This window comes from Equus caballus, chromosome 5 (assembly GCF_041296265.1).
Source record: "Equus caballus isolate H_3958 breed thoroughbred chromosome 5, TB-T2T, whole genome shotgun sequence".
NCBI classification, from domain to species: Eukaryota; Metazoa; Chordata; class Mammalia; order Perissodactyla; family Equidae; genus Equus; species Equus caballus.
In genome coordinates this window covers 57,758,227-57,782,503 of record NC_091688.1, presented here as the reverse complement: position 1 = coordinate 57,782,503, position 24,277 = coordinate 57,758,227, and the positions used below count along the sequence as shown (strand labels likewise).

Sequence of the window (24,277 nt, the reverse complement as noted above, 5' to 3'; positions counted from 1 at the left end):
GGGTGGAGAAGGAGATGATATATGCAGAAGCACTTTGGGATCTTAAGAGGAAAAGCGCCCTTCAAATCCCAGGTAAAATCACCATCACCGACGTGATCATTGCTGTTCTTTGGTAGACTTACCCAAGTGGCCTTGGGGCAGCATCTGGTGGTGCTGAGGGACTTTAACTACCCAGTTATCTGCTGGAAAAGCAATACAGCAGGCCACAGATCATCAAACAAGTTCTCGGAAGGGCATGGGGGAAATCTCTTAGTACAGAAGATAGAGGAAGGAAACAGTGTGGCTGCCCTTCACTGGACCCTTACAAAACAATGAAGAATTAGTTGCAGATTTAAAAGTAGAGAGTCCGTGGTTACGGCAAGCACAGACCAACAGGAAAACAGGAAAGAGAGTGGGCATTCAAGTCAATAATTTTAATCCTACAAATATTCAGCAAGCACCTGTCCTACGCAAAGCACCATGCTAGGCATTGCAGGGGGAAAAAAGAAGCAAAAGGGGGTCAAGAGAATTAGGGGTGTGTGTGAAATTGTAGAAAAAGGATGAAAGAAAGTAATCCTGTTGGTGAGAAAAAAGAACAGCAAGACCCCTGTGTCTATTTTTTTCTTCACACTTGAAGAGAACTATATTAAAAATGTAGAAGTGTAAATACAAACGTGAAGGGAATTATGACAAGGCTAAGAGAAAGAACAGTTGAGCAGCTGAGAAAGGTTAAAGGTTAGTTTAAACACTTCACCATCTTATTTAAAATCAGGGCATTATAAGCTTTAATTCTCTTTTTACTAAAAACAGAACTATGAGAGAAATGAGATATTAATGAGAACATCCTGAATCTATGGATGATTAACACAACATGAGCAAACAAAGGTGGTCCCCAGCGTCCCCAGCCATGACCATTACCCACCCAGACAACACTGGCCAGCTCACGTGGAGGCAGGGAGCCCACCAAAGCAGCCTCAGACATCAGCTAAGCTTTCTAAGTCTATGCTCCAGGAGACCTGAAGGGTCCCACCTACAGACTTTTAAAAACACAGTTTCGATAAGGAGGAGATAATTAGGGAAATGCCAGCCTTTACACCCCAAAAACCCAGACAGCAAATCCTTCTTGATAATGTGCTTTATGATTCAAAATCCTCCTGTAAAAGACCAACTCTCTGAAGTGAGATTTCAAGTTAGGCATCTACCCACTTCTTCTGGGGCTTAACTCCCACATGGGAGCAAACAGCTGTCCTGGATTCCTGATTTTCCTCCAAGCCGAGCTGGCACTCACACAGAGCTGCTAGAGCTCGGATCTGCGAGGCCCCTCTGCAGCCTGCAAACACAGCCCTGACGCTCTGCCTGCCCGGGGGGCTGCTAAGCTCTGACTGAACCCTTGAGTTCCACCTGCCCTCCCCTCCTCTGCCCTCTCCTCTGCCACAGCTCTTCTTGTCTGCCTTAAAAGCTGCTAGCTCTTGAACCAGACCAGTGGGAGGGGAAGGGAGCAGCAGAGCTCTCCACTTACTGATGGGGAGGACTATGATGGGGATGTTCTTGGGACGCTTGCTCTCCTTGTCGATGAATTCCCCAGTGACTGTCTTCTCTCTCTCTGTCACACGACAGTTGTATTTCCCGCCGTCCTCCTGGCGGAGGTGGTAGATCTTCAGCACAAAGACACTGTCGCTCTCTTTGGCCACTTTAAGCTGACCCCTGGCTTCCCGATGGGTGAATTCACTGTTGAGGACTGGCACAGCGTTAGGCCCCATACTGGCAATGAGTGAGCTGTTGAAGGCCCAGGAGACAGCAAAGTAACGGTCAGGAATGTTCTGAGCCTCCAGGATGCATCTGAACTCCACCGGCTCACCGACCGTGTACAGCCGCTTCTCCGTTTCCAGCCGGACGGTGAACTCTTTGTCTGAGAAAACAAATAACAAAACGGATGCATTCTGGTGAATGAGGGCCCCAGCTACCAAACTGTATCAGCCAATTCCCATCACCCATGCTTCCTTACACTGCTAACTACAGGAAAGGCTACCACCACCCGTATCTTGAGAGAAAAATCCAACTCACATCCAGGGGATCTAAGGCCCAAAGTAATTCTCAAATATCAGAGAACTCCAAGGTGGCTACACCCAGACAGTCTAAGGGGCTCGTTATCCCAGTCAAGACCCATGGGGCTCTGCCTGCAGCCTACAATGCCCTTAGACCCCAGAGAGCAAAGAGGAATATCACTCCTAACATCACTGACATGGCAGATCGAGAAGGTCTAGCCTTGATCTATTCTCCCAGAACTCCATTGAAGCAATAGGATTACATATATTTTCAGCAGATATTATAGGACTTACCCCATTGAGGTTTGTGAGACAAAATTACCAAGTGGCCTAGGTGCTGACCCAAGTTCTAATAAATACTAAAAAAAATATATTGAAATACATTCTCTACCCTCAAGTGAATACTGGAAATAAGACACAGGTAAGACAAGCTCTAACAAAATTACATAGAAAAAGCAAAAATTAATGTCTTTTCACTAGTCTACCACTGTCAGGTCAAATCTTTAGAAAGACGGAACGGGCAAGACCTACTGCCCCGGAAAGCCAGATGACCTCTGAAAGGGGAAATGAACCCAAGCACCCTTCAAAGAGCTGGGTATGTCATCAGGCATCGCCACGAACAATGACCCGCACACCATGTTATGGCATACAGTGACTGTCAATCCTACAAGACAGTGATCGTATCTCATAGGCACACACACAGCAGAAGTAGGGGGTAAAAGACAAAGGAGTGAAGCATTGGAGAAAACTTTTGTCCTGGAAAGGTGAGCCACAGAGCCTTGGGGAGGACAGGCTGTACCCATAACCACTGCCCCAGTCCTCTTCCTTCCAGTTCTAGCCCTGTTCTTCGAAAGAGAACACTGACGGAAAACCATATTGCAGAGATGTTAGAATTCCTTGTTGATTCGATAGCTTCAACCTCAACTGCCTTCCCTACACTGGCATTTCCAAGCCTTTACCACTATCTTCAAGACGCTTGCCCATTCCCACCCCCATCCCATGCCTCTTCAAGCAGATGAGAATCTCATTTCCCCGAGAAAACACAGGAATCATCAGTGCACTGCTTTGATGTTCCTGTTCTCCAGCCCAAGCTTGGCTTTGGACTCACCTGGTCTTCAGGCTCATTGCCTCCCCTCCCACATGGGCCAGTGTCTTGCCCTAAACACCCATTTTCTCCAGCAAAGTAGCTCCTTCCTTTATTATCTCAACTTCCTGACAGAGCAACCACTCAACCACACTGGGGCCTCACTGCCAATTGGAAAGCAGCTGCCTCAGCTTCCCTTTCCCCAAAGACCAGTCCTAGGAGATGTGGGTTGGAAGAAGTAGGTTTTATTGCACCACCCTCTGCCTAGATGAACACACCCACATGGGACTTATGCCCATGCTGTCTGCCAGATGCTGGTTCTGATCAACGAAATTACAGTAAGGTATACCTCAACGTCAATGATAAAAAAGTACCCCTTCCACAGAAATGCCAGTGAAGACATGTGAACAGGTGCCCTGGACCTCAGAGCTTTCCATTTCTTCAGAGTTAGCCTGGCTGCAACTGTGGCTTTCTTCTTTTGGCAGCCAAAGACTCATACTTGTGGGAACACACTGTGGCTTGGCAAAGCCTTCACGTTCCCAGGTTGAAGACACCTGATTTACAGCGTACCACCTTCCTTTCTGCATAGCCATTTGCCCTTGGCTATACCCAGTGGATTAAACCTCTAGAAATTGATTTATGCCTTTTCCGATATCCCCTCACTCCTCAGCTCATGGCAATTTGGCTTCTGGACCTTCTCTCACACTTTACTGACCTAGCAAATGTCACCAATGACTTCCCAGCCCCCATCACAACTAGAGGCTTTTCTCAGGCACGGTTCAGCCTCTGGACCTGCTCTTCACCCTTGGGCTCCACGACACCTTTGGTCCTGCTTCTCCTCTTGCTTGCCTGACCAGTCTGTTTCTCTCTCACGGTGGGACCTGCTCCTCTGACCACCTCTTACTGCTGCTGTTCTCCGGGGCCCTTTCCTAGTCTGACCCCATGGGCTTTTCCTGGGCCCTCACCACTCCCAATTTCAGCCTCTAATTGAGCTCCATGTCCACTGACCCACTGGGTCTTTCATATACCAAGCGTCTTTATAAGAGTCTGCTTGCAGGATGGCCTCATTGACCAAAATTTACAAAAACAAAAGCAAAGACAACCAGTGCTGCCACTAATGGGGAAGCAGACTTTCAAGCAGGACTCTGCACATCTTCATTATCTTCTTATCCCCCTCCCTGCCACAGTTCAAGGAATCACCCAGAGCCCCAGCCTCAGGACTCCCATAGTTGGATTCTTCCTTCCACAGTGCTCCCCATCCTTTTGTCTCTAGCACTCATTGTCTGTTTTCCAGGCCACTGCCACTGACCTAGCCCTGGCCTTATTAGCTCTTTCCCACCTGGTCTCTTGACTTCAGACCCAAGCTGTTTAATCAACCTCTAGGTGGCCTCCATGGTTTTTTCTTCTAAAATCCAGACCCCATTGTGTCACTTCCTGCTTGTAAATCTTTATCCATCCCCCGCCCCCCATGTCTGCTGCAGTGGTTTTCAAACTTTTCTTGGAGGGGGGCAGAGGAGGGGGGACTTCTTTCTTCATACAATGTCTTTTGCTGCCCAACAGAGAAAACATTTGGTTTACACAAGGGGGGAACACTCACATGCCTTCCTCCAGCACCCCATGGCATGCATGCCTGCACTCCAACACACACCCACACCCACATGCAACCTCTCAGCACCTCTAAGGGGCTCCTAAGATTCCAAGAAGAACAGCTTGAAAACACTTGGTCTACGGAATCCAGACCAAGCTCCACATTACAGCATTCCCCTTCTCCTCTCATCTCTCCTATTCGGAACTCAACATCCACTCATACTTGACTTCTCTCTGCTTGCCAAACACGTCAAACAATTTTATGCCTTTATGCTTCTCCTCCTGATGTCTCCTCAAGCTTCAAGACTTGGCTCAAGTCACCAAATTTGCTGGTTTTCCTGGATTTGCCTTAACTATCCCATCCAGGAAAACCTACTGTTGCAAGAACATTTCATATTCACTGAGTTCCCAGAGCACTCTATACGCAACACTATCACAGCACTTAGCCACTGCCTTTCACATCTGCAAGTTCCTTGAGCGCAGGAGCAAGTGGTGGTCATCTTTGAATCCCCAGTGCCCCTCACCACACCTTCAACACTGCTGAGACTCCCTGAATGTTTACAGAAATGAACTAAGACAAGGGTGAAGCTGGGGCTGCGGCCACTGAACCTAACAGCACAGGGACACAGAGTGAAGTCATCGACTTTTTTTCATCTTGTTTTCCCTTTGCTGGCTCAGTCTGGATACATTTGGGGGGCAAATTCAAAAAGTCCTAATTCCAAATTGGTAAGATTAAAATAAAGAAGATTAACTGATGCAACCTAATTTAAAAGCATTAAGACAAAATTTGGTTCAGACTTTTGAAGCTGATCTTAAAACCATCCAGGAAGGGAAAGGATAAATATGAAATAAAGCACCTTCCATAGATTTCTTAGTACTAGAAGATCCAGAAGCTGCTAAATGCTCTGGGTCTCACAGTGCAGGTAAAGTGCTACCCACCCAGGAGCCCAACCCTTCTCATAAAAGCCTTCATATCCATTAGACCTCCAGAGCATCATGTCTGCCCTATTACCTCTAGAGTTGTGCCTGACAAGACGCAGACAGTGCAAGAAATCATCTGGGAAATGGATTGGAAATCCAGCTTCCCAGGTCCCACCCAGGAACCTGATTCAGGCATCTGTACTGGTAGGTAAGTCTGAAACAGTGCTCTAGGATGGCCAAAGAAGCAGTGGCAGAAGAACTATGCAAAGACCAAGACCACTGACTGTAGCAAGTGAGATAGGGAGGTCAACAGTCAGGTCTTGAAGAGGGGACCCCACCTGTACCGCAGACTCCCCAGCTCATCTCCCACAAACCTCACTTTCACTCACCAGGAAAATGGTAGCCCCTCACCAGAGGTGAGCAGCAACACAAAGACAGGCTCTTGGGCCATTTACTGCACCTCAGGAACAGAAAAAAGACCACCTCTAGCAAAGCCAGGGGACTAAGGGGCCATGGAGAGTCTGCCCCAGCCCAGCTAAGGCAGCCAACAAGAGCTCTCAGCTCATGACTGGACTCGGGGGCCTGGAGAGTGCAGTCTGAGATTGTGGGAGAATAATACAAAGAGTCAGGGAGAATCCCAACTCACATTCTGTTCATCATCTTGCCCCAACTATAAACATGTCACTCGACCTCCTCAGGGAACCCCCTTTCCAGGTCTTTCCCTAGAGAAGGCATTCACGGTGGAACCTGGCACTCTCTGGGCTGGCCTCAACAACACACCCTGTGACGTCCTGGGGCCCCACCATAAAGCAATCTGCACTTGGCATCTTCCCTATCACCACTCACCTCGAAGAACTTCTGAGAGACTGTGAAGTAATATGTGACAAAGCATTTTGGAAATTATAAACCACCAAAGAAATATTATTCATTAAAAAATAACAAGCCAAAATTTCTCTAGTTCACCATTTTATACCTACGATGGAAAGCTCATAATCTCAAATGTCTTCTACAAATGAAAAAGGATTGGTACCTGACACAGGCAATGTCATCAAAGGGGGTGGCCACTGTGGCTCATGGGAACCCAGGTATGAGACACAAACAGTTTATGTGAAATCTCCCAATTTTTAACAGGGTTTGTAATTCAATAAAATGTAAAACTCCATGTAGGTCAAAGAAACCATGTCTATAAGCAGGATTCAGTCTGTGCGGCTCCTCTCTGTGACTCGCTAGAAGTTCAGGCCTTAGGAGACCTGGGCCTGATCCATCCCTCACCTTCCTCTGGTCCTCAGGCAGGGCCATCTGTAACTTCTCATGAAAACCTAGACGCTTATTAGAGGTCACTAAAGAAGGAGTCTGCACTCCGCCCCAGTGTGTGACAACCCTCCCCACCAGGTAGAGAATGGGGACAAGAGACTGACCAGTGGGCTGGACGTTGACCACGGTGCCCTCAGAACGCTTTCGGGTTATGGCATACCACGAGCCGTCTGGGTCCTGGATCCACTCGGCGGCCTCGCAGTAGAACTCGCCCTGGTCGGAAGGCTGCAGGTGGAAGACAGTGAGGCGGAAGGTGGTGCTCCCCAGCTTGTCCAGCCGCACCTCCCCCAGGCTCTGCCTCTGGCCGTATTCACTGCTGGAGTGAAGCACGAAATCGCGGCTCAGGGAGATAACCTCCACCGGCTTCTCGCCGCCTCGCTGCCGGAGCCAGGCCACAGACAGGTGGCTGTGCTGGAACGTCTCCGTGGCCACCTCACACGTCAGCTCCAGAGGGTCCTGTTCCACTTTGTGCAGCGTCTGGGGTACAGCGGTGGTCTGCAGAGAATCTGGGATCACTGCAACACAGAAACATCCGAAGGGCACAGTCACAAAGCACAGAATCTCACACTCACGGGGCTGAGCTCCCAGCCCACGCAGCCTTCTGCCATCGCTGCACGGCCACAGGGGACCCCAGAGGGCACAGAAACAGAGGGAAGTTTCAGTTTGGATTTGGACTGCAATTTTTTGGCACTTACACATCTATCTGTTTGGCATTTTAATAATACTCAGATAAAAGGGGAGTTGTATTTTGTACAAGCGAACTCCCTGAAAATATTATGTAAAAAGCGTTTTCTTTTAGGTCAAGTAAGATTTTGCTATTCATTTTGGTATTGCGTCAAGATATTTTAACTTGGCTTCTGACTCATCTTCAAAAGGAAATAGTTCCCGGAACTGGGAGCTTGATGTTTCTACACAACTTCCTCATTTCCTCCCTCTAGACACCCAACCCTCTGTATTCCCCCAACTGACTTCAGCAATGCATCTAGGAAGGCTATTTAAAAAAAAAAAAAAGGTTTTGCTAAAGAAAAGTAGCAGGATCTTCAATTTTTTAATAGGTTTAATTTAAATATAATTCATGTGTCAAAGTGGTCCACGTGGGAAGGAAGCCACCGTATGGGGATAATTCAGGCAAGTGAAGAGATTTCTCCTGTGGCCCCTTGGTCAGAATTTTATTGTGGAGACTAAAGACCACCCACTCTCTGACTGTTGAGGACCACCCCCTCAATCGCAACTAGTGTGTGTCTCCTCACTTTCCATCTCAGGACTGCATCTTCAGGCCTCCTGTTGGATGCAGACTTGTCCGAGAGAGCAAAGCAACCAAAGGAAGCTGGGGGAGGAGGGGGTGGGAAGATGCAATGTGGGTGGCGTTGGGCCACAATGTTTAGCCAGGGTGAAGGGTCAACAATCCTTGTTTTTATTATCATAAATTAAGCCTGGAAATTATGACTTGGGCAGAAAAACACAGCAGCCTTGATACCGTTGACCCTTCACCTTGACAAACATTGTGGTCCAGCGCCATCCACATTGCAATCTCCCCAGTGCCTCTAGCTCAAGCTCCCTCTATCGTTCAGGGAGCACCAGGGCCGAGGGAGACAGCTCGTGCACAGCTCTTACTCATGGAGCCACAGGACCTACAGATGCACACCAGGTCTGAGCAAGGACCCGCAGCTGCGTTCACTTCCTGATTCAGCAGCCCCAGGTGTCTCAGAGCCTCCAACGCCTGTCATTTCCGAGACGTTTTGCCTCTTCTAGCTGATGTCACAAGCTTCACCTTCCACGTCATTTCTTTAGATTATCAACCACAAACATCCTGGCCTTACACTTTCATATCCACTTTCATGAGCTAGAGGGTCAGTTAACCTCCTCAGAATTCTTCGCATCTGCATTAGATCTTTCTTAAGTTTCAGCCTCAACCTTTTGTTATTTACAAGGGAACACACAAACTTTGTCCACTTGTGCTCCCTGTTGACCTCTAAAACATTTGGGGAGCTTTTGTTGTTTTTTTTTTTAAGTCCAATAAAGTTGGACTATTAAAAAAGTGACTCGGTGTTACGGACTGAACCTTTATGTCCCCTCTGAATTCCTATGTTGAAACCTAATCCCCAGAGTGATGGCACGTGGAGATGAGGCTGTGGGAGGTGATTAGCTCCTAAGGGTGGAGCCCTCACGAATGGAATTAGTGCCCTTATAAAGGGACTACAAAGAGCTCTCTTGTCCCCCTTCTGCCATGTGAGGAGACAACAAGAAAACAGTAGTCTGCTACCCACAAGAGGGCTCTCACCAGAACTGCCATCCTGATCTTGAACTTTCAACCTCCAGAACCGTGAGAAATAAATACTTTTTTGTTTAAGCCACCTAGTCTATGGTAATTTGATAGAGCAGTCTGAACAGACGACGACACTCAGGCAGGGCACTGGCCACGTGAAAACAGTTTCCCCTTACCCACTAGGTTCATCTTGGCACTGTAACTCCCAAAGTATTGCTTCTCGGTATTGGGTGTATGGCATTCATACTCCCCCGTGTCCCGGGCCTGGAGATCGGTGATGTGCAATAAGGCCGAGTTCCCCTGGACTCTCTCCACGTAGATCTTCCCACTGCGGACACGCTGGGTGTAGATGGCGTAAGGGAAGGAAGAGTCCATGGTGCTGACGATCTGGACCTCACGCTCTGGGGCGGAGGGCAGGTAAATGGACCACTGGAAATTCTGCTCAGAAGGTTCCTGGTAGCCACTCACATTGCACCAGATGGTGATGTGGGAGCCCTCTGTGCGGTACAAGGGTCCTTCCTGGACCGCCACCTGCCGCTGTGCGGACACTACACCTGCAGAGGAGACACATACAGCACACTCGCTGATTTCTCAGATCAAAATGCAAAGCAGGCAGCAATCTTCAAAGTGTTATTTGTGGGACATGATAACAATATAAATAGCTTACTGGCCCTTTCTGCAGCACTGATTTATAAATATTAATTAAAACACTCTGTGGTAAAGCACTGTCCCTAATTTGCATATACGGGAATCTGATGGTGCAAGGACATGATTCTGTTACTCATTCAATGGCTGGCCCTTGGGAATTTCATTTAGTCCCTCTGTTTGTCATTTATGTGGCAGTTTTATATCTATTTATTAATGCTGTTTATAAAGTTTTTAATGAAATGAGCAGGAAAAGTTGAATCTTTGGCTCAAATCCAGATGAAAACAAATAAAACCAACTGGTTTGCAATCTGGCTGAAATTAAATACTCCTTTCTTGATTAGAGGCTGGTAGGGGAGAGTCCTGGGGCCCTTTCTTTGGTGCTGCACCCTTTATTTTCAAATGGAGCTACTCGCAGGACACCAGACAGAGGAACATTCCTTACTTCCTCTTCCCTCCATAAATGGAGGCAGAGAGAGGCCCCTGCAGGCTGCTGCAGCTGTAAGCTGAGAACACACCAAGATGAAGGCAAGGGCTGACGCAGACCCCTGTTGCCCAGATGCCCACACGCTGATAGTGAAGGAACCAACAGGGCACACCGGTACCAAGGAAGTCAGGCTGCCCTTAAGAGCACTGGCCCCTGCCTTCTGGCTGGGATATGCTTCTCCACGGTCACCTCTGCCTGCCTTCTCCACGTTCTTCTTAATCTCTCCTTGCAGACTTGCAGGGGGCAGGGAAATACAGTGGGTTTAATTTCTCATTCCATGCCAGCGCAACACTGCTTGTGCGCCAGCCGCTGAGGAGGTGGGAGGGGCACACCACTTTGCCCTTCCCCTGGGCTGCAGCCGGCCACGGCAGCACGGCAGAAGGAGCAGGGGAGTTCTGGTCACAGCTTTACCAGGAACTAGAACCAGCTGTGTCATCTTGGACAAGTTGCTTTTCCTCTCTGGACCTTGATCTCTTCATCAACAAAATGGTTTCTAAGAAGGCTTGGAGCGAACCAGCACAAGCACCAATGCTGGCTCTGTCACTTATTAGCTGTGACCTTGGATAAATTACTTAACCTGTCCCAGCCTCAGTCTCCTCCTGTAAGGTGGGGATGATAATGTGTGCTTCACAGAATTACTGAAAAGCCTGAGTAAGATAACACCTATAAAGCCCCTAGCACAGGGCTTAGCCCACAATTAGTGCTCGATTAAGAGCTGCTAGCTAAGAGCCCTTCGGCCAGAACTTTTGTGGCTCTGAATCCACAGAGGACAGGGTTTGGCCAGTGATTGTTCAAGAACATTCCAATGGCCTTTAGTAATGACACCGTCTCTGGGCCCCCCACAGCTGCAGCCCACTCCCACTCCCACGAGAGCTTCCTCTCTCCCCCTCCAAAAGGGAAACGCAGCTGCCCTAGTGTAAACCTGTCTGAAGTGGGTCCAGCTGGTGAACAGCCGGGACAACTCAAGTCCTAGTGAGACGCAGCTCTAAACCCAGCCTGGGGGTGTCTGCGCCTCAAAACAAGCTGATCTAATCTGCAAAATGGCAGACTTTAAAACAGACCCTACAAGGAAAGGCCTGTGGCTTACAAACTTTTATTCATGCAGAACCTTTTCTGCCAAACAAAATCTTACATGGAACCCCATCTTGGCTTCAGCAGTAAGAGCAGGAAAACTGAAAAAAGGGGGGAAGGAATAAGGGAGCAAATAACAGACCAAAGCAGGATGTGAATTTACGTGATACATTCTGGTTGACAGCATTCATCTCTATGTTGAGGGTCATCAAGAGGACAGCTCATCAGTTATTTTCAGCACATCAGAATTTGCTGTATAACATTTTAACTATGTGTACTCTTTATGGCAATTTAAAAAAAACATATATAGTGACATTTGAAACAAATGTTTGCAGTACTCCAGAAATGCAGAACTTTGAAAACAATTTAACTACATTCATAACATTTAGGTCTCCTTGCACTGCAATGTTCCATGACAAAACAGCCACAGCCACCCCCACCCGCAGCAAAGACGGCTGGAGGCAGGCCAGGACGAGCCAGCCTCTTCCTTCAAGGCACTACTTCTCCACCGTGGACTCTCACTGGAATCACCTGGGGAGCTTTAAAAAATAACAAAGGCCTGGACCCCACCGATGCAACTGGCCTGGGGTGCAGCCTGGGCATTAGGATCTAGAAAATTCTAAAGCATAGCAGGGTCAAGAACTGCTGGTGTCTATTCCTATGGAGTGCCAGCCAGGTGCCCAAATTAAAGAACATATCCTAATTTAAGGCTCTTAATAGCTTTAAGCTCCTCCCTTCTGCAAAGACTCTATGTGGATTTGGGTCAAGAAAGTTTCATTCCCCTCTTGTGAATGGGCAGAAGAAAGCAGCAGAGGCCCATTAGATACTGGCTATTGTGAGGCAATAATGAGCTTACCCAGAGTGCATTCTATTTACAGACCTCACAGAAGCACTTGATCATACACATTACCCCGTGAAAGGTAAACAGTGTTAAGTGGCCTGAATGAGCCAGGGTGTCAGGGTCAAAATAACTTGTCTAAGCCGGAAGCAGGTTATAAACAGCCGGGACAAATAAACAAATACTAGATTGTACTTTAACCACACACATTCAGCTGCACCTATTTATTAAATATCTCCTTAATTTCCTTCCCACTCCATAAACGGCCTCTGACCCCTGAAAATAATGCTGCTCTTAGGAAGTGGACCTTAACATGGAAATAAAAATTAACTTTTTCTTCTGAGTCCTTTAACTCCCATTCCATACCCACTCTCCCCACTCCCTTCTCCTGGCACTGCCCGGGCTGCGCAGACCTCATCCCCCACATGCTGCTGCCTTCAAACTGACACAGGCCCCCTGCCCCCCCAACCAAGGCAGCCCCTCACCCTGCCGCCCCTTCCATCTTCCCTCTCAGCCTCCAGCAGAAGGTTCCTCCTGGGTGTGTTTTTTAAAATAACTGTTTTTACTTTAAGACATTTGTTTACTCTTTGAATTACTTTGCAATAAGCAAATATCACTTCTGTCATTTAAAAAGAAAAGATCAAAGTATTATGTCTAACTGCATAAAAAGGACTAGACACAAAAGGCAGAAAAAGGTGGAAGACAAAAATAGGAACAAAGAGCAAGGGCAACAAATAAAAAATAATAATGCATATGGTAGCTATTAATCCAACTCTATCAGTAACCATTCTGAAAGTTACTGGTCTAAATGAAACAATTAAAAGACGGATTGTCAGAGTGGATCAAAAAACACAACCCAACTGTATGTTGTCTACAAGAGAACCACTTTAAATATAATAGAACACATAGATTAAAAGTAAATGAATGGAGAAAAATAGACCACGTTAACTAACACCAACCAAAAGAAAGCAGGTGTAGCTACATTAATTTCAGACAGAGCAGACTTCAAACTAAAGAAAGTTATCAGGGATGAAGAAGGATATTATTGTCTCCAAGAAGACATAACAATTCTTAATGTGTACACACATAATAAAGGAGCATCAAACTACATGAGCCAAAACTGATGGAACTGTAAGGAAAAACAGATGAATCCACTATCATAGTTGGTGACTTCAACACCCCTCTATCAGAAATGAACAAATCCAGCAAGCAGAAAATCAATAAGGACGTAGTTGAACTCAACAACACCATCAAGCGACCGGACACTAGAAAAGGAAAAGCAAGTTAAATCCAAAGTAAGCATAAGAAATAATAAGAATCAGAGCAGAAATCAATGAAATTGAAAACAGGAAATCAATAGAAAAACTCAACAAAACCAAAAGCTGGTTCTTGAAAAGATCAATAAAATCGTTAAGCCTCTAGCCACACTACCTAAGAAAAAAAGAGAGAGGAGACAAATTACTAATATCAAAAATGAAAGAGAGACCATCATTGTAGATCCTGTGGAAATTAAAAGGATGACAAAGCAATCCTACGAAGAACTCTGTGCTCACAAAGTTGATAACCGGGATGAAATTGACCAATTCCTTGCAAGACAATCTGTGAATTCTCACACAAGAAGAAACAGATGATCTGTATAGGCCCATATCATTAAATTAAATAAATAACTCATAATCTTCCAAAACAGAAAGCACCAGGCCAAGATAGGTTCACTGGTAAATTCTATTGAATATTTAAGGAAGAAATAGCAACTTTCCACCATCTCTCTCACACGACAGAAACAGAGGAAATACTTCCTCAGTCATTATATGAGGCCAGTATTACCCTAATACCCAAACCACACAAAGATATTACTAGAAAACTACATGCCAATATCTTTTATGAACATAGATGTAAAAATCCTCAACAAAATATTATCAAATCAAATCCAACAATTTATAGAAAGAATTATACACCAAAACCAAGTAGGATTTATCCCAGGTATGCAAGGCTAGTTAATCCAAAAATCAATTAATAAAATCTATCACATCAACAGGCTAAAAAAGAAAAATCACATGAGTATCTCAAGAGAAGCAAAAAAAGCATTTGACAAAATCCAACACCCATTCATGATAAAAACTCTCAGTAAACTAGAAATAGAGGATAATTTTCTCAACTTGATAAAGAATATCTACAAAAAACCTACAGCTAACATCATACTTATGGGTGAGAAACTTGAAGCTTTTCAACTAAGATGAGGTACAATGCAAGGATCTTCCTTCTCACCAGTCCTTTTCAACATCATAGTTGGAAGTCCTTGCTAATGCAATAAGGCAAGAAAAGATATACAGATTGGGAAGGAAGACATAAAACTATCTTTGTTCACAGATGACATGATTGTCTATGTAAAATAAATCCCAAAGAACTGACAAAAAAAAAAAAAAACCAAAAACCCTGGAATGAATAAGCTATAGCAAGGTTGCAGGATACAAGCTTAATAAACAAAAGTCAATTGCTTTCCTATATACCAACAATGAACAAATAGAATTTGAAAGTAAAAACACAATACCATTTACATTAGCACCCCCAAAAATGAAACGGGTATAAATCTAACAAAATATACACAAGATCTGAGGAAAACTACAAAACGCTGATGAACAAAATCAAAGAAGACCTAAATAAATGGAGAGAAATTCTGTGTTCATGGATAGACAGACTCAATATTGTCAAGATATTAGTTCTTGCCAACTTGATCTATAGATTCAATGCAATCCCAATCAAAATTTCAGCAAGTTATTTTATGGATATCAATAAACCAATTCTAAAGTTTATATATGGGCCGGCTCCGTGGCCGAGTGGTTAAGTTCGCACACTCTGCTTCGGCGGCCCAGGGTTTCACCAGTTTGAATCCCAGGTGTGGACATGGCACCGCTCATCAAGCCATGCTGAAGCGGCATCCCACATGCCACAACTAGAAGGACCCACAACTAAAAATACACAACTGTGTACCGCAGGGCTTTGGGGAGAAAAAGGAAAAATAAAATCTTTACAAAAATAAAAATTAAAAAAATATGAATCTAGACACAGACTTTATACCCTTTACAAAAACTAATTCAAAATGGAGCAAAGACCTAAATGTAAAATTCAAACTACTCCTTCCCCTAGTCCTGTGCAAAGAGTATGTACTAGGTACACATTTAGGGGAAAAAAATTTAACCAAAAAAAAACAATGTTTGATTGCTGCATAAAATTTCTCCTCTATTGACTAATATGATATAATAAAAAATATATATTTGGCCTTTGTCCCTGGTTCCTGGCCCAGGGCTCCTAAAACCCTTGGGATTTCCAGAGTGACAGGATTGTCTTTTGTCACTCATAAGGAACCCCTTTTGACCATACTGGAGTTTATGCTAATAAGGTGACTCAAGGTGAGCCCTTAGATAGTTTCAAAGGAGGGGCTGGCCCTGCTTAGAGGGTTGGAACTTTCGTTCCAACTGAGACTGAGCTCAACCACCAAAGCCAATGATTTGATCAAGCATACCTATATAATGAAACTCCGTATAAAAACCCTAAATGACAGGGTCAGCAGAACTTCTGCATCAATGTGCTAGGAGGGTGGTGCACCTACATGGAAGTTACCCTCCGATACCTTGCCTTATGTGCTGAATAGAGCTGACTTGTGTGACCTAAAGGAAATGTAGAAATGAAGGAGTGTGACTTCCATGGCTAGGTCATGAAAAGACACCAGGGTTTCCACCTTGATTTCTGGGACTGCATATTTTGAGGAAAGCCAAACACCATGTCATGAGGACATCAAAGCAGCACTATGGTCAGGTCTACAGGAGGCGTCCCACCAACGAGCAGCATGTAACTGAGCCATCCTGGAAGTGGACCATCCTGCCCCAGTAAAGCCTTCAGATGACAGCAGCCCCAGAAGACATCTTGACTACACGCCCCCAGGAACCTCAGCGTCAGAGATACCCAGTTAAGATGCTCCCAAATTTCTGAGCCACAGAAACTGTGTAAGATAATAAATGTTTACTGCTGTTTTTTGGGGTCGGGGTTTTTTTTTATCACCAACTGCATAAGAATTTTATTGACAATTGCAGTAATTACTGCTTTAGCTGAACACAGCTTCTCCAATCAAGTTTTCTTTAAGGCTTTTTTTTTTTTAAGAGCAGTTTTAGGTTTACAATAAAATTGAGAAGAATTTACTGTTGTTTTAAGCCTTAAGTTTTGGGATAATTTGTTTTTTAACAATATATGACTAATATAGACACCTGTGGGTCTTAAGAGTGAACAAAAACTTGTGTTATATGCATGCGTGTGTTCTCCTAGAAAAACAGTCCAGCAATTTCAAAAGATTCTCAGAGAGACTCAAGATCCAGAAAAAAATTAAGAATCATTGCTTTAGACAATAAATTGCCAGTGGGAAAGGCCAGGTCCTTTCAGATTTAGTTTTGACAGTCCCCAGTCACATAAACAAACACATAAGATTACTTAACTAGTTTTTCAAGATATTGCTTATCCAAAGATGCTCCCACTTTTTCCTTTGTGCTGAGTCCTAGACAAACCTGGCTAGGGGCAGTATGATTCAGGAGTTAGTGAGCAGGGAGGGGCCACAGCACCTGTGAAAGCCAGCTTCTTGTGCATTTTTTGGAACATGCCTGGGCTCAGAGACCCACATCGTTAGGCACAGGATCCAATTTCTACGTTCAAGATGCATGATTGAGCATGTCAACCCATTAAAAGGATCTGCCTCACCATTCCACACCTACTCTGCCACTTGTGGCCTCTACAATCCAAGTTCATTCCCCACCCAGTTGTTACAAAGTCCACTTGTGACTCAGCCACACTAGTATATCTCTTTATCTGTAAAATGGCAATAATGTCATGTACCATATATCAATTTCACAGGTAACCCTAGAAATTAAACAATACTGTGAAAGCCACCAAATGAATATTTTAAAATTTCATTTTATTTCTACCAACGTGAGGTATCAATCTAAAAACAGGAAACACCTTTGTAAGTACAAGAGCATTAAAAAGAACATTAATGTTCAACTTTTGGTTAAAAAGGCAAAACTGCACATGCAGTAAAATTATGTTAAAAAAAAATACTGTACCTAGAAAAATGAGCAAACAAAACATTGGTGAATTGGGGCTGGATCTTTGAGTGGTGAGAATATGGGTGATTTTCCCCCTCTCTCTTTTCCTTTTATCTGTTTTCCCATTTTTTAAAATAATCAAGTATATGTTGTTTTAAAATGAAGACAAATGATGATACTGATCAGCACTTTAGTGTGTCAAGCATTGTCCTACCTGCTCTTCACACATCATCTCATTTAACTCTCACAACAACTACATGAGGTTGATTTCATTATAGGCACATTTACCAGACCAGGGAGTGGTCTTCAAGGTTAAGTCACTTTCTCTATGACAAAGAACATGGCTAATAGTGTTCTTAGTCTGTGGCTCATACTGAATGTGCTTGGTGAATATCGGTGATGTAGGGGAGGAAGACATTTCCTCTACCCATTCTGGGTTCTTCTGGCTGGAGAACGAATTAAATTCACATGAAACAGAATAATAGGAGAAAATTAAACAAAGCTTTATAACACGTATACATGGGGGAGCCTCAGGCAAGCTGAGCAACTCGCCAAAATGGCTGAAACCACCACCTTAAATATCATCTCCAGCTAAAGACAAAGGAGGATGTTGGGGGTGGGGGGAGTCAGTTACTGGAGGTTACCAAACAAGTACAGTAAATAAGAGTAAGGTTATTAAGCAGATTTAAGTGCTTGCCTTCCACATTGATAAGAGTTTCTAGAGATAAGGTCATCCCCCCTTCTTTCTGGTACAGAGAGGGAGACACCTTTACAGATGGAGATTTCCCTTACAAATGTAAATCTATCTTAACAAAGGGTAAGTAAACTGTGCTTTTCAGAGTTTCTTTCCTGTCTAGTTTTTTTTAAAAGTAACCAGCCCAAAATATTTCTCATGCCAAAGAGACATCTTGGGGTGGCCAATTCCAGTCCCCCACAGTGATAAGTAATGATAAGCCACCCACTAGGTTTTCTTGCCAACCTGATCCTGAAGACTATGATGGGCAATCTGTATAATAAGTTAAAAATGCCTAACAGACCCACCATGGGGTGGAGACCAGGCCAACCAAGTGCTTCATAGAACATAAAGGCTCCAGAGAGAGAGTAGGCAAGATGGCCACTCCAGTAACAAGGTCTGTGGATTCTCATTTTTCAGCCTTCAGCCAAGAGAGGGCAAGAAGTGGTGTGAGCTAAAAGCTCCTTTGTTTGACCCCTTTCTTGACCCGGCGACAGACAGACACAAAGCTTGGCCCTTACTAACAATGACAGCCAGCACTTGCTTGGCCCCAATCAGGTACTAGACATTTTACATGTATTAATGTGTATTAACAAATTTTAATGCTCACAGCAACCCTATGAGGTCTATACTCTTATTGACTTCACCTTACAGATGTAGAGCCTGAGGAAAGGAGTGAGGGAGTCAATGACGCCAGGCTGGAGATGCTACACTACGAAAAGTACTTTTATAAAGAAGGGCCCTACTAGGTCAGTGTCACCACCCTCCAGGGGAAGCTGAACAAAGGTCCACACACACAGGAGAGCCACAGAGCCAGGACAACTCAGCTTCTCAACACCATGGGCACAAGGACCTGCATCTGGGTCCTTACTTCCATCAAAAATATCCCTTGAAACAGCCATCGATCACCACATGATATATGTGGTGCCACAACGCAGCAGACCTGAAGGACAAAGCTAATTCTGGAATCTTCCCCCTCCCTGACCTCTCACAGCATGGGCAGTAGCTGTGAGACCTTTGCTGGTAACTTAACCTCTCTGTGCCTCAGTGTCCTTACCTGCAAAGTGATATAATCTTCATAGTGTTGTTGAAGGAGTAAATGAATTACTACATTTAAAACTCTGAGTACCTGGCCCATGATAAGTGCCCAGTAGGCAGGAGGCCACCAACTACAGTAGCAGCAGTGGAAGTAACTGACATTAGCTCTAGCTCTGGAACTAATGTCTCCCACCCACCACGGCAGGTTGCATTTCCAAACACAGCAGGGACGCTATCTCCTGTCCCATATGCTCTTCTGCAATGTGACCATGCTATCAAGAGTTTACTCCCTTCCCTAAATCTGGGCAGGCTTGTGACACTGCGACTTTCCAGGCTAGGTCATAAAAAGCAACAAAGCTTCCACTCTGCCCTCTGGTGTCCAGTGTCTAAGAAATTAGACCCTCCTGAGGCTGCCATGCTATGAGGGAGCCCAAGGCACAGGGAGAGGCCAAGGTAGGGCGCTCCAGTCCAGGGCCCCAGCAGAGCTCGCCATCGACAGCCAGCGCCACCTGCCAGCCATGTGTGTGAACAAGCCCTCATGTGAGTCCAGGCCTCAGCTGCCGGCCACCTCCCAGCCTTGGAATCATCCCAGCCGAGGATCTAGACATCATGGAGTAGAGAGAAGCCGTCCCTGCCCCGCCCACCCAAATTTCTGACCCACAGACTCTGTGAGCACAACAAAATGGCTGTTTCAAGCTGCTGAGTTTTGGTGTAATTTGTTACACAGCAAAGACAACTGAGACATACATCACACTTTCAACCAACATTTTTTGAGTGTTATTATAATACGAGGAATATCAGGCCAGAAACTGTGAAGGGGAGAGGAGTAAGACATAGTTGTATCCCAAGCTGATAACCCCAAAGGAAATACAAAAAACTAATTATTATTACACAATGGGATGTGACAGCAGTGAGGTGCAAAGTTAAGACCTGTCAGAAGGAGAAATGGGCCCAAAAAGGCTTCACAGAAGTAGTGACATCTAAATTGGGTCTTGAAGGATGTGAGGGGAATACACGCCACACAAAAACCTAGTCATATATTCCAGGATGTACAAGAAGCTTGCCAAGGCCTCTCGTGTCACACGATTGGAGGGTGCATCAGTGCCAAGTGGGAAAGGGCTCAGAAAGGCAAACCCCTCCCCTGAGACAGGGCAGGTGAGAAGCAGGCTAGCAGAGGTAAGGAAGGACACAGAGCACATCTAGGGTTCTGAATCATCACTCGGTGGCAAGTGGACGGCACAGCAGAGGGCAAGACTGGAGGCAAAGAGACCAAATCAACAGTCAGGCGAGACAACATGAGGGCCTGGCCTGGTTTTAAGTTCAAGGACAAAAATATCACTCATCCAGTCTTTCATCCTCTTTTTTTTCTGTTTAAATCCCCAGTGGTTCTTAAAATAGTGCTGGTCTAAGGACAATGATTAATAAATGTTAAATTATTGATGTCCCTTCTAAGAAAGTGTCACTAGCAGCTACAGAACCAGCAGAAAGACTGCAAACACAATGATTCACCTCATCCCAGCCCAACTTTGATCTCGGTGACCTCTGCACCCTGAGTCACCAGGCTGCCTCATTGTCCTACATCGGGGTATTTAGCTACCGAGCCCCTGGGCAGGGCCCCTGCTTCCAAGCTGCTGCCTAATTCACTCACCACTGAATGTTGAAGCCGCCACCTCAGAGCACTGCCACACTAGGACTTCAAAAATATTTTAAACATTCTACTGTTTACCTAAGTTAACATATTTATTTTTAAAAAATTTAATTAAAATATTACAAGCCCTCAATCTCTTCTGAGTACCAGTCCCAATCCTGCTTCCCCTCATTTACCTGGGGACTGGTATTGCTGTGACTTAGGGATACATCACTCCAGATTAAAAAAAATACTTTTACATACAGATATACATAACCATCGAAAATATATGGTATTGTTCAGCAATTTTTAACATTAACGTTATCATTCCATACAGACATGTTCCTCAGTTTCCCTCCTCAATATTTTTGAGTTTAAATATAATTCCAGTTCTTTCCTTTTAGGCAGTTGTATAGTATTCCATCACAGGGCTACACCACACTTTATTTCTTCCCACATGGATGGATATTTAGGTTCTTTCTAATTTTAAATTATTTATTTTATTTTATTTTTTGCTATAACGAGCAAGCCCTTCTCTTTTGAAACGCCTCCTACCTCTCATCCATTCCTCACTGGAATTTATACAATCCTCCAGCTTCTCTCCTTGCCCACTTAAACCACAGGTAAGACCTGGGCACTTCCAGCACATCCATAGCTCTTTCATCTCACGACATGCTTGGCATTAGGACCAGCCCAAAAGACCACACCTCCCTGCTCTTCTGTCTCAGTTCCTCCTCTTCTGTCACTCACCTCTTGCCACACCCTCTACTCCTTTTCCAGAAAAGGCAGGGAGAACGCCCCAGAGTCCGACCCACCCTCTCATATTCCTCACCAGAGTCCTACCCACCCTCTCATATTCCTCACCTCATTCCCCCTCATCTCCATCCTAAGGATGGAACAGAAGCAGCATCTGAAAGGAAAGGCCACCAGGGGGAGCCCTGTAGCCTCCCCTAACCAACCATGCCCATGGCTACCCTAAGACCCTTTCCCCAACTCCACCAAGATTCGAGGCAGCAAATCCAATGGAAAAGCCTTACAATTGAATATAAGTACCAACATTTGCCTTCTAATTTCTGGAGGGGAAAAAAGTTAAAAGATGGAATCAGATTACTTGCCTGTAAACGCTCTTCCTGTAATTACCCTAGATCTCCTGACCACTGTCTCCTTCCATTCGGTTTCAAAGATGACAGAAATGGGCTGAGTGTCAGGCTGATTCCTTTAAATAAGAGGGCAGCCTCCTGACACAGCTTCCCCTGCCCAGTCCAGTGGCCTAGGAACCACAAGCTTAGAGTCAGTTCCAGTAAAAGGACCGTCACTCAGAACCAGCAGATGCCTTATTCCCTCTCACAAACATACATTTCATAACTGTTGCTGCTGCCACTGTTTTAGGCTGCATCTCTGGACCTAGGATGCCCCAGTTTCTCCAGATTCTCAGTCTGGTCAAGAGGAGTCTGCTGGATTTCAAAACAGTCTCTTAACTGGCCTCCACCACCCTCCCCACACAAGGGGAATAACTTTTCCTCAGCTTCTGTCACACTCAGTCCTCCTGGAAGCTGGTGGACTTCTGTCTGTGTCCCCCTCAAGGCTCTCATGGCCCCAGGAAGAGGACATGAAGCCCAGGTCCTTCCTGAAAAATGCCAGAAGGGCTTCCTGGGGCAGCATCAGGATGTCAGCTGGCTGGGGCAGCAGGGGATGCAGATGACCTGGAGGGGCTTCTCCAGTGGCCTCAGGAACACGACCTGGACGCGAAGGGGAGGCCCTGGCTTCAGGAAGCTCACAAGGAGTCAGTCCGCTGTGTTCCTCAACACAACATCCCCTCATCCTGTCTCCCAATGCCCAGGCCATGGAGACACAGAGCTGACATGGGGGCTGCCTGGCTGCCAATGGACATAGAGCTTTGAATGGGTGGTCTTCAGAGGGGCCTCAGAGCAGTTTGCTACTCCAGGTGCAGCCCCTCCAGCTCGCCGCTCGGTAAGCACTCCTTCTTCTCCCAACTCCCCCAAGGCCCTGCTGGCCAGAGCCACCTTCTCCACATCCCCTTGCCTCCCGGAGGCATGCTGTGGCTCTCTCAGTGGAAGAATCAGTGGACGATGAGCGATTGTGTGCCTTCCTGTGCATACCCCAAATGGAGCTCAGGGCTTGGGGCTGTTTAGATCCCCCAGTAAACGTTTCTGATGAATGACTGAATGAGCCCACGAGTCCAGCAGGGGTCTGGCTCCAAGTGTCCCCTTCCCCAAGGTTAGGAAAAGCCCTGAACACTTGCACTTGGTTCCAGAGGTTCCCAGCTAGCTTCCTGTGATGAAAGGGAGGTGGCTCTGAGAGCTGGGGGTGGCTGCACTGAACAGTGACGGAAGCAGCTTGGCTGGAAGCAGAGAAAATCAGCCTCCTCGACTGCGGCCATCTCCACACACGTGTGGGTCGTCCTCTTGGATGTTAGCTGGATAATCACACGAAGCTGAGCACCATCAACTAGCTCAAGTGTATGCGGGGGGGAGACGGGGAGGAATGACACACTGCGGGAGATCAGAGCCACCCAAGAGTATGGGTTGCAGCACAGCTAAGCCTTGGAAGGCCCAGAACTGGAAAACTTGCTGGACGCAGGCCACGTCCTCAGGACAGCATCACTCCACTCTTCCGAGATGGGATTCCTTTACTCAGCCACAGTTTCTGTGTTCCAAGCATTCAGCTCATGTATGCCTACTGTTGCCACTGCATTCACCTGCAACTCCCTGCCATGGCTCTCGGTGCAGATTCCCCAGACAGCAACCTCAGTGGCTGAGCAACTCTTTTATTACCCAGGCCTCCAAAGCTGTAGATCTTGGGGCCATTTGTGATACATACTTCATCCCACCCAGGTCCAGCCAAACTTGACCAGATGGGCATCTGCATTCCATTACCTGGCATACAACACTCAGGGCAGCAGGGACCACGGGGAAAGGGGGCCACCCCTGCTTTGAGTGTGGATGCCAAGGCACCCCAAAATATGTCTAAAACATTAATAAAGCACCAATGTCCACACTCAACTGAAAACTAAAAGTCAAGTGCATTGACACTGCTTCTGGGGATTTTCCCAAGCACCTGTTACTTATAACAATGGTCCACGGCCATTCCTTCCTTCTCAGCTTTGACTTTCACTGTTGTCGGTGGTGGTGGTGGTTCAGTCTCTCGCACTTAGTACTCCTCTGTGGGCAGCCCTTGGGTCGCATATTTTTCCAGTTCAATTCAAGGAACATGCTCTGAGCATGGCCGTGGACAGGCAGTGAGCAGTGGGCCTCTGCTCCTTCTTACTGGGGTGGCAGAAGCACAGACACATAACACGGAACCGTGGAGGCGGAGACGGATTCTGCAGCCCCCAGAGAAGAGAACTGGGGAGGAGGAGTTCAGAACCCAGCTCTGGAAGATGCACAGGGTTGTGCTGGCCAAGCAGAGGAGCCTTCCACAGGGAGGTGGGAGAATACGCACACACCACGGGGGCAGTTCCCAGAACCAGGAGCGTCCACCGAGGGAGACTCGACCACCTAAATTACAGCACTTCCCCACGCGGTGAAGTATCAT

General features: G+C 45.9%; 1 protein-coding gene across 8 annotated transcripts in view; it reads right to left on the bottom strand.

Moving 5' to 3' along the window:
• Window positions 1–24,277, bottom strand: part of IGSF3 (immunoglobulin superfamily member 3) — a 92,424-nt gene that overhangs the window by 31,959 nt on the left and 36,188 nt on the right. For 4 of the 8 annotated variants that reach the window (XM_023641346.2, XM_023641349.2, XM_023641347.2 and 1 more), the window contains 4 exons: window positions 9,373–9,750; window positions 7,035–7,445; window positions 1,499–1,888; window positions 123–182 (listed from right to left, as the gene is read on the bottom strand). In XM_023641346.2, coding sequence (XP_023497114.1) covers window positions 123–182; window positions 1,499–1,888; window positions 7,035–7,445; window positions 9,373–9,750 — 1,239 coding nt within the window. The remainder of the gene's footprint in view (window positions 1–122; window positions 183–1,498; window positions 1,889–7,034; window positions 7,446–9,372; window positions 9,751–24,277) is intronic. The other 4 variants (XM_023641348.2, XM_070267151.1, XM_070267150.1 and 1 more) reach the window with 1 other exon arrangement.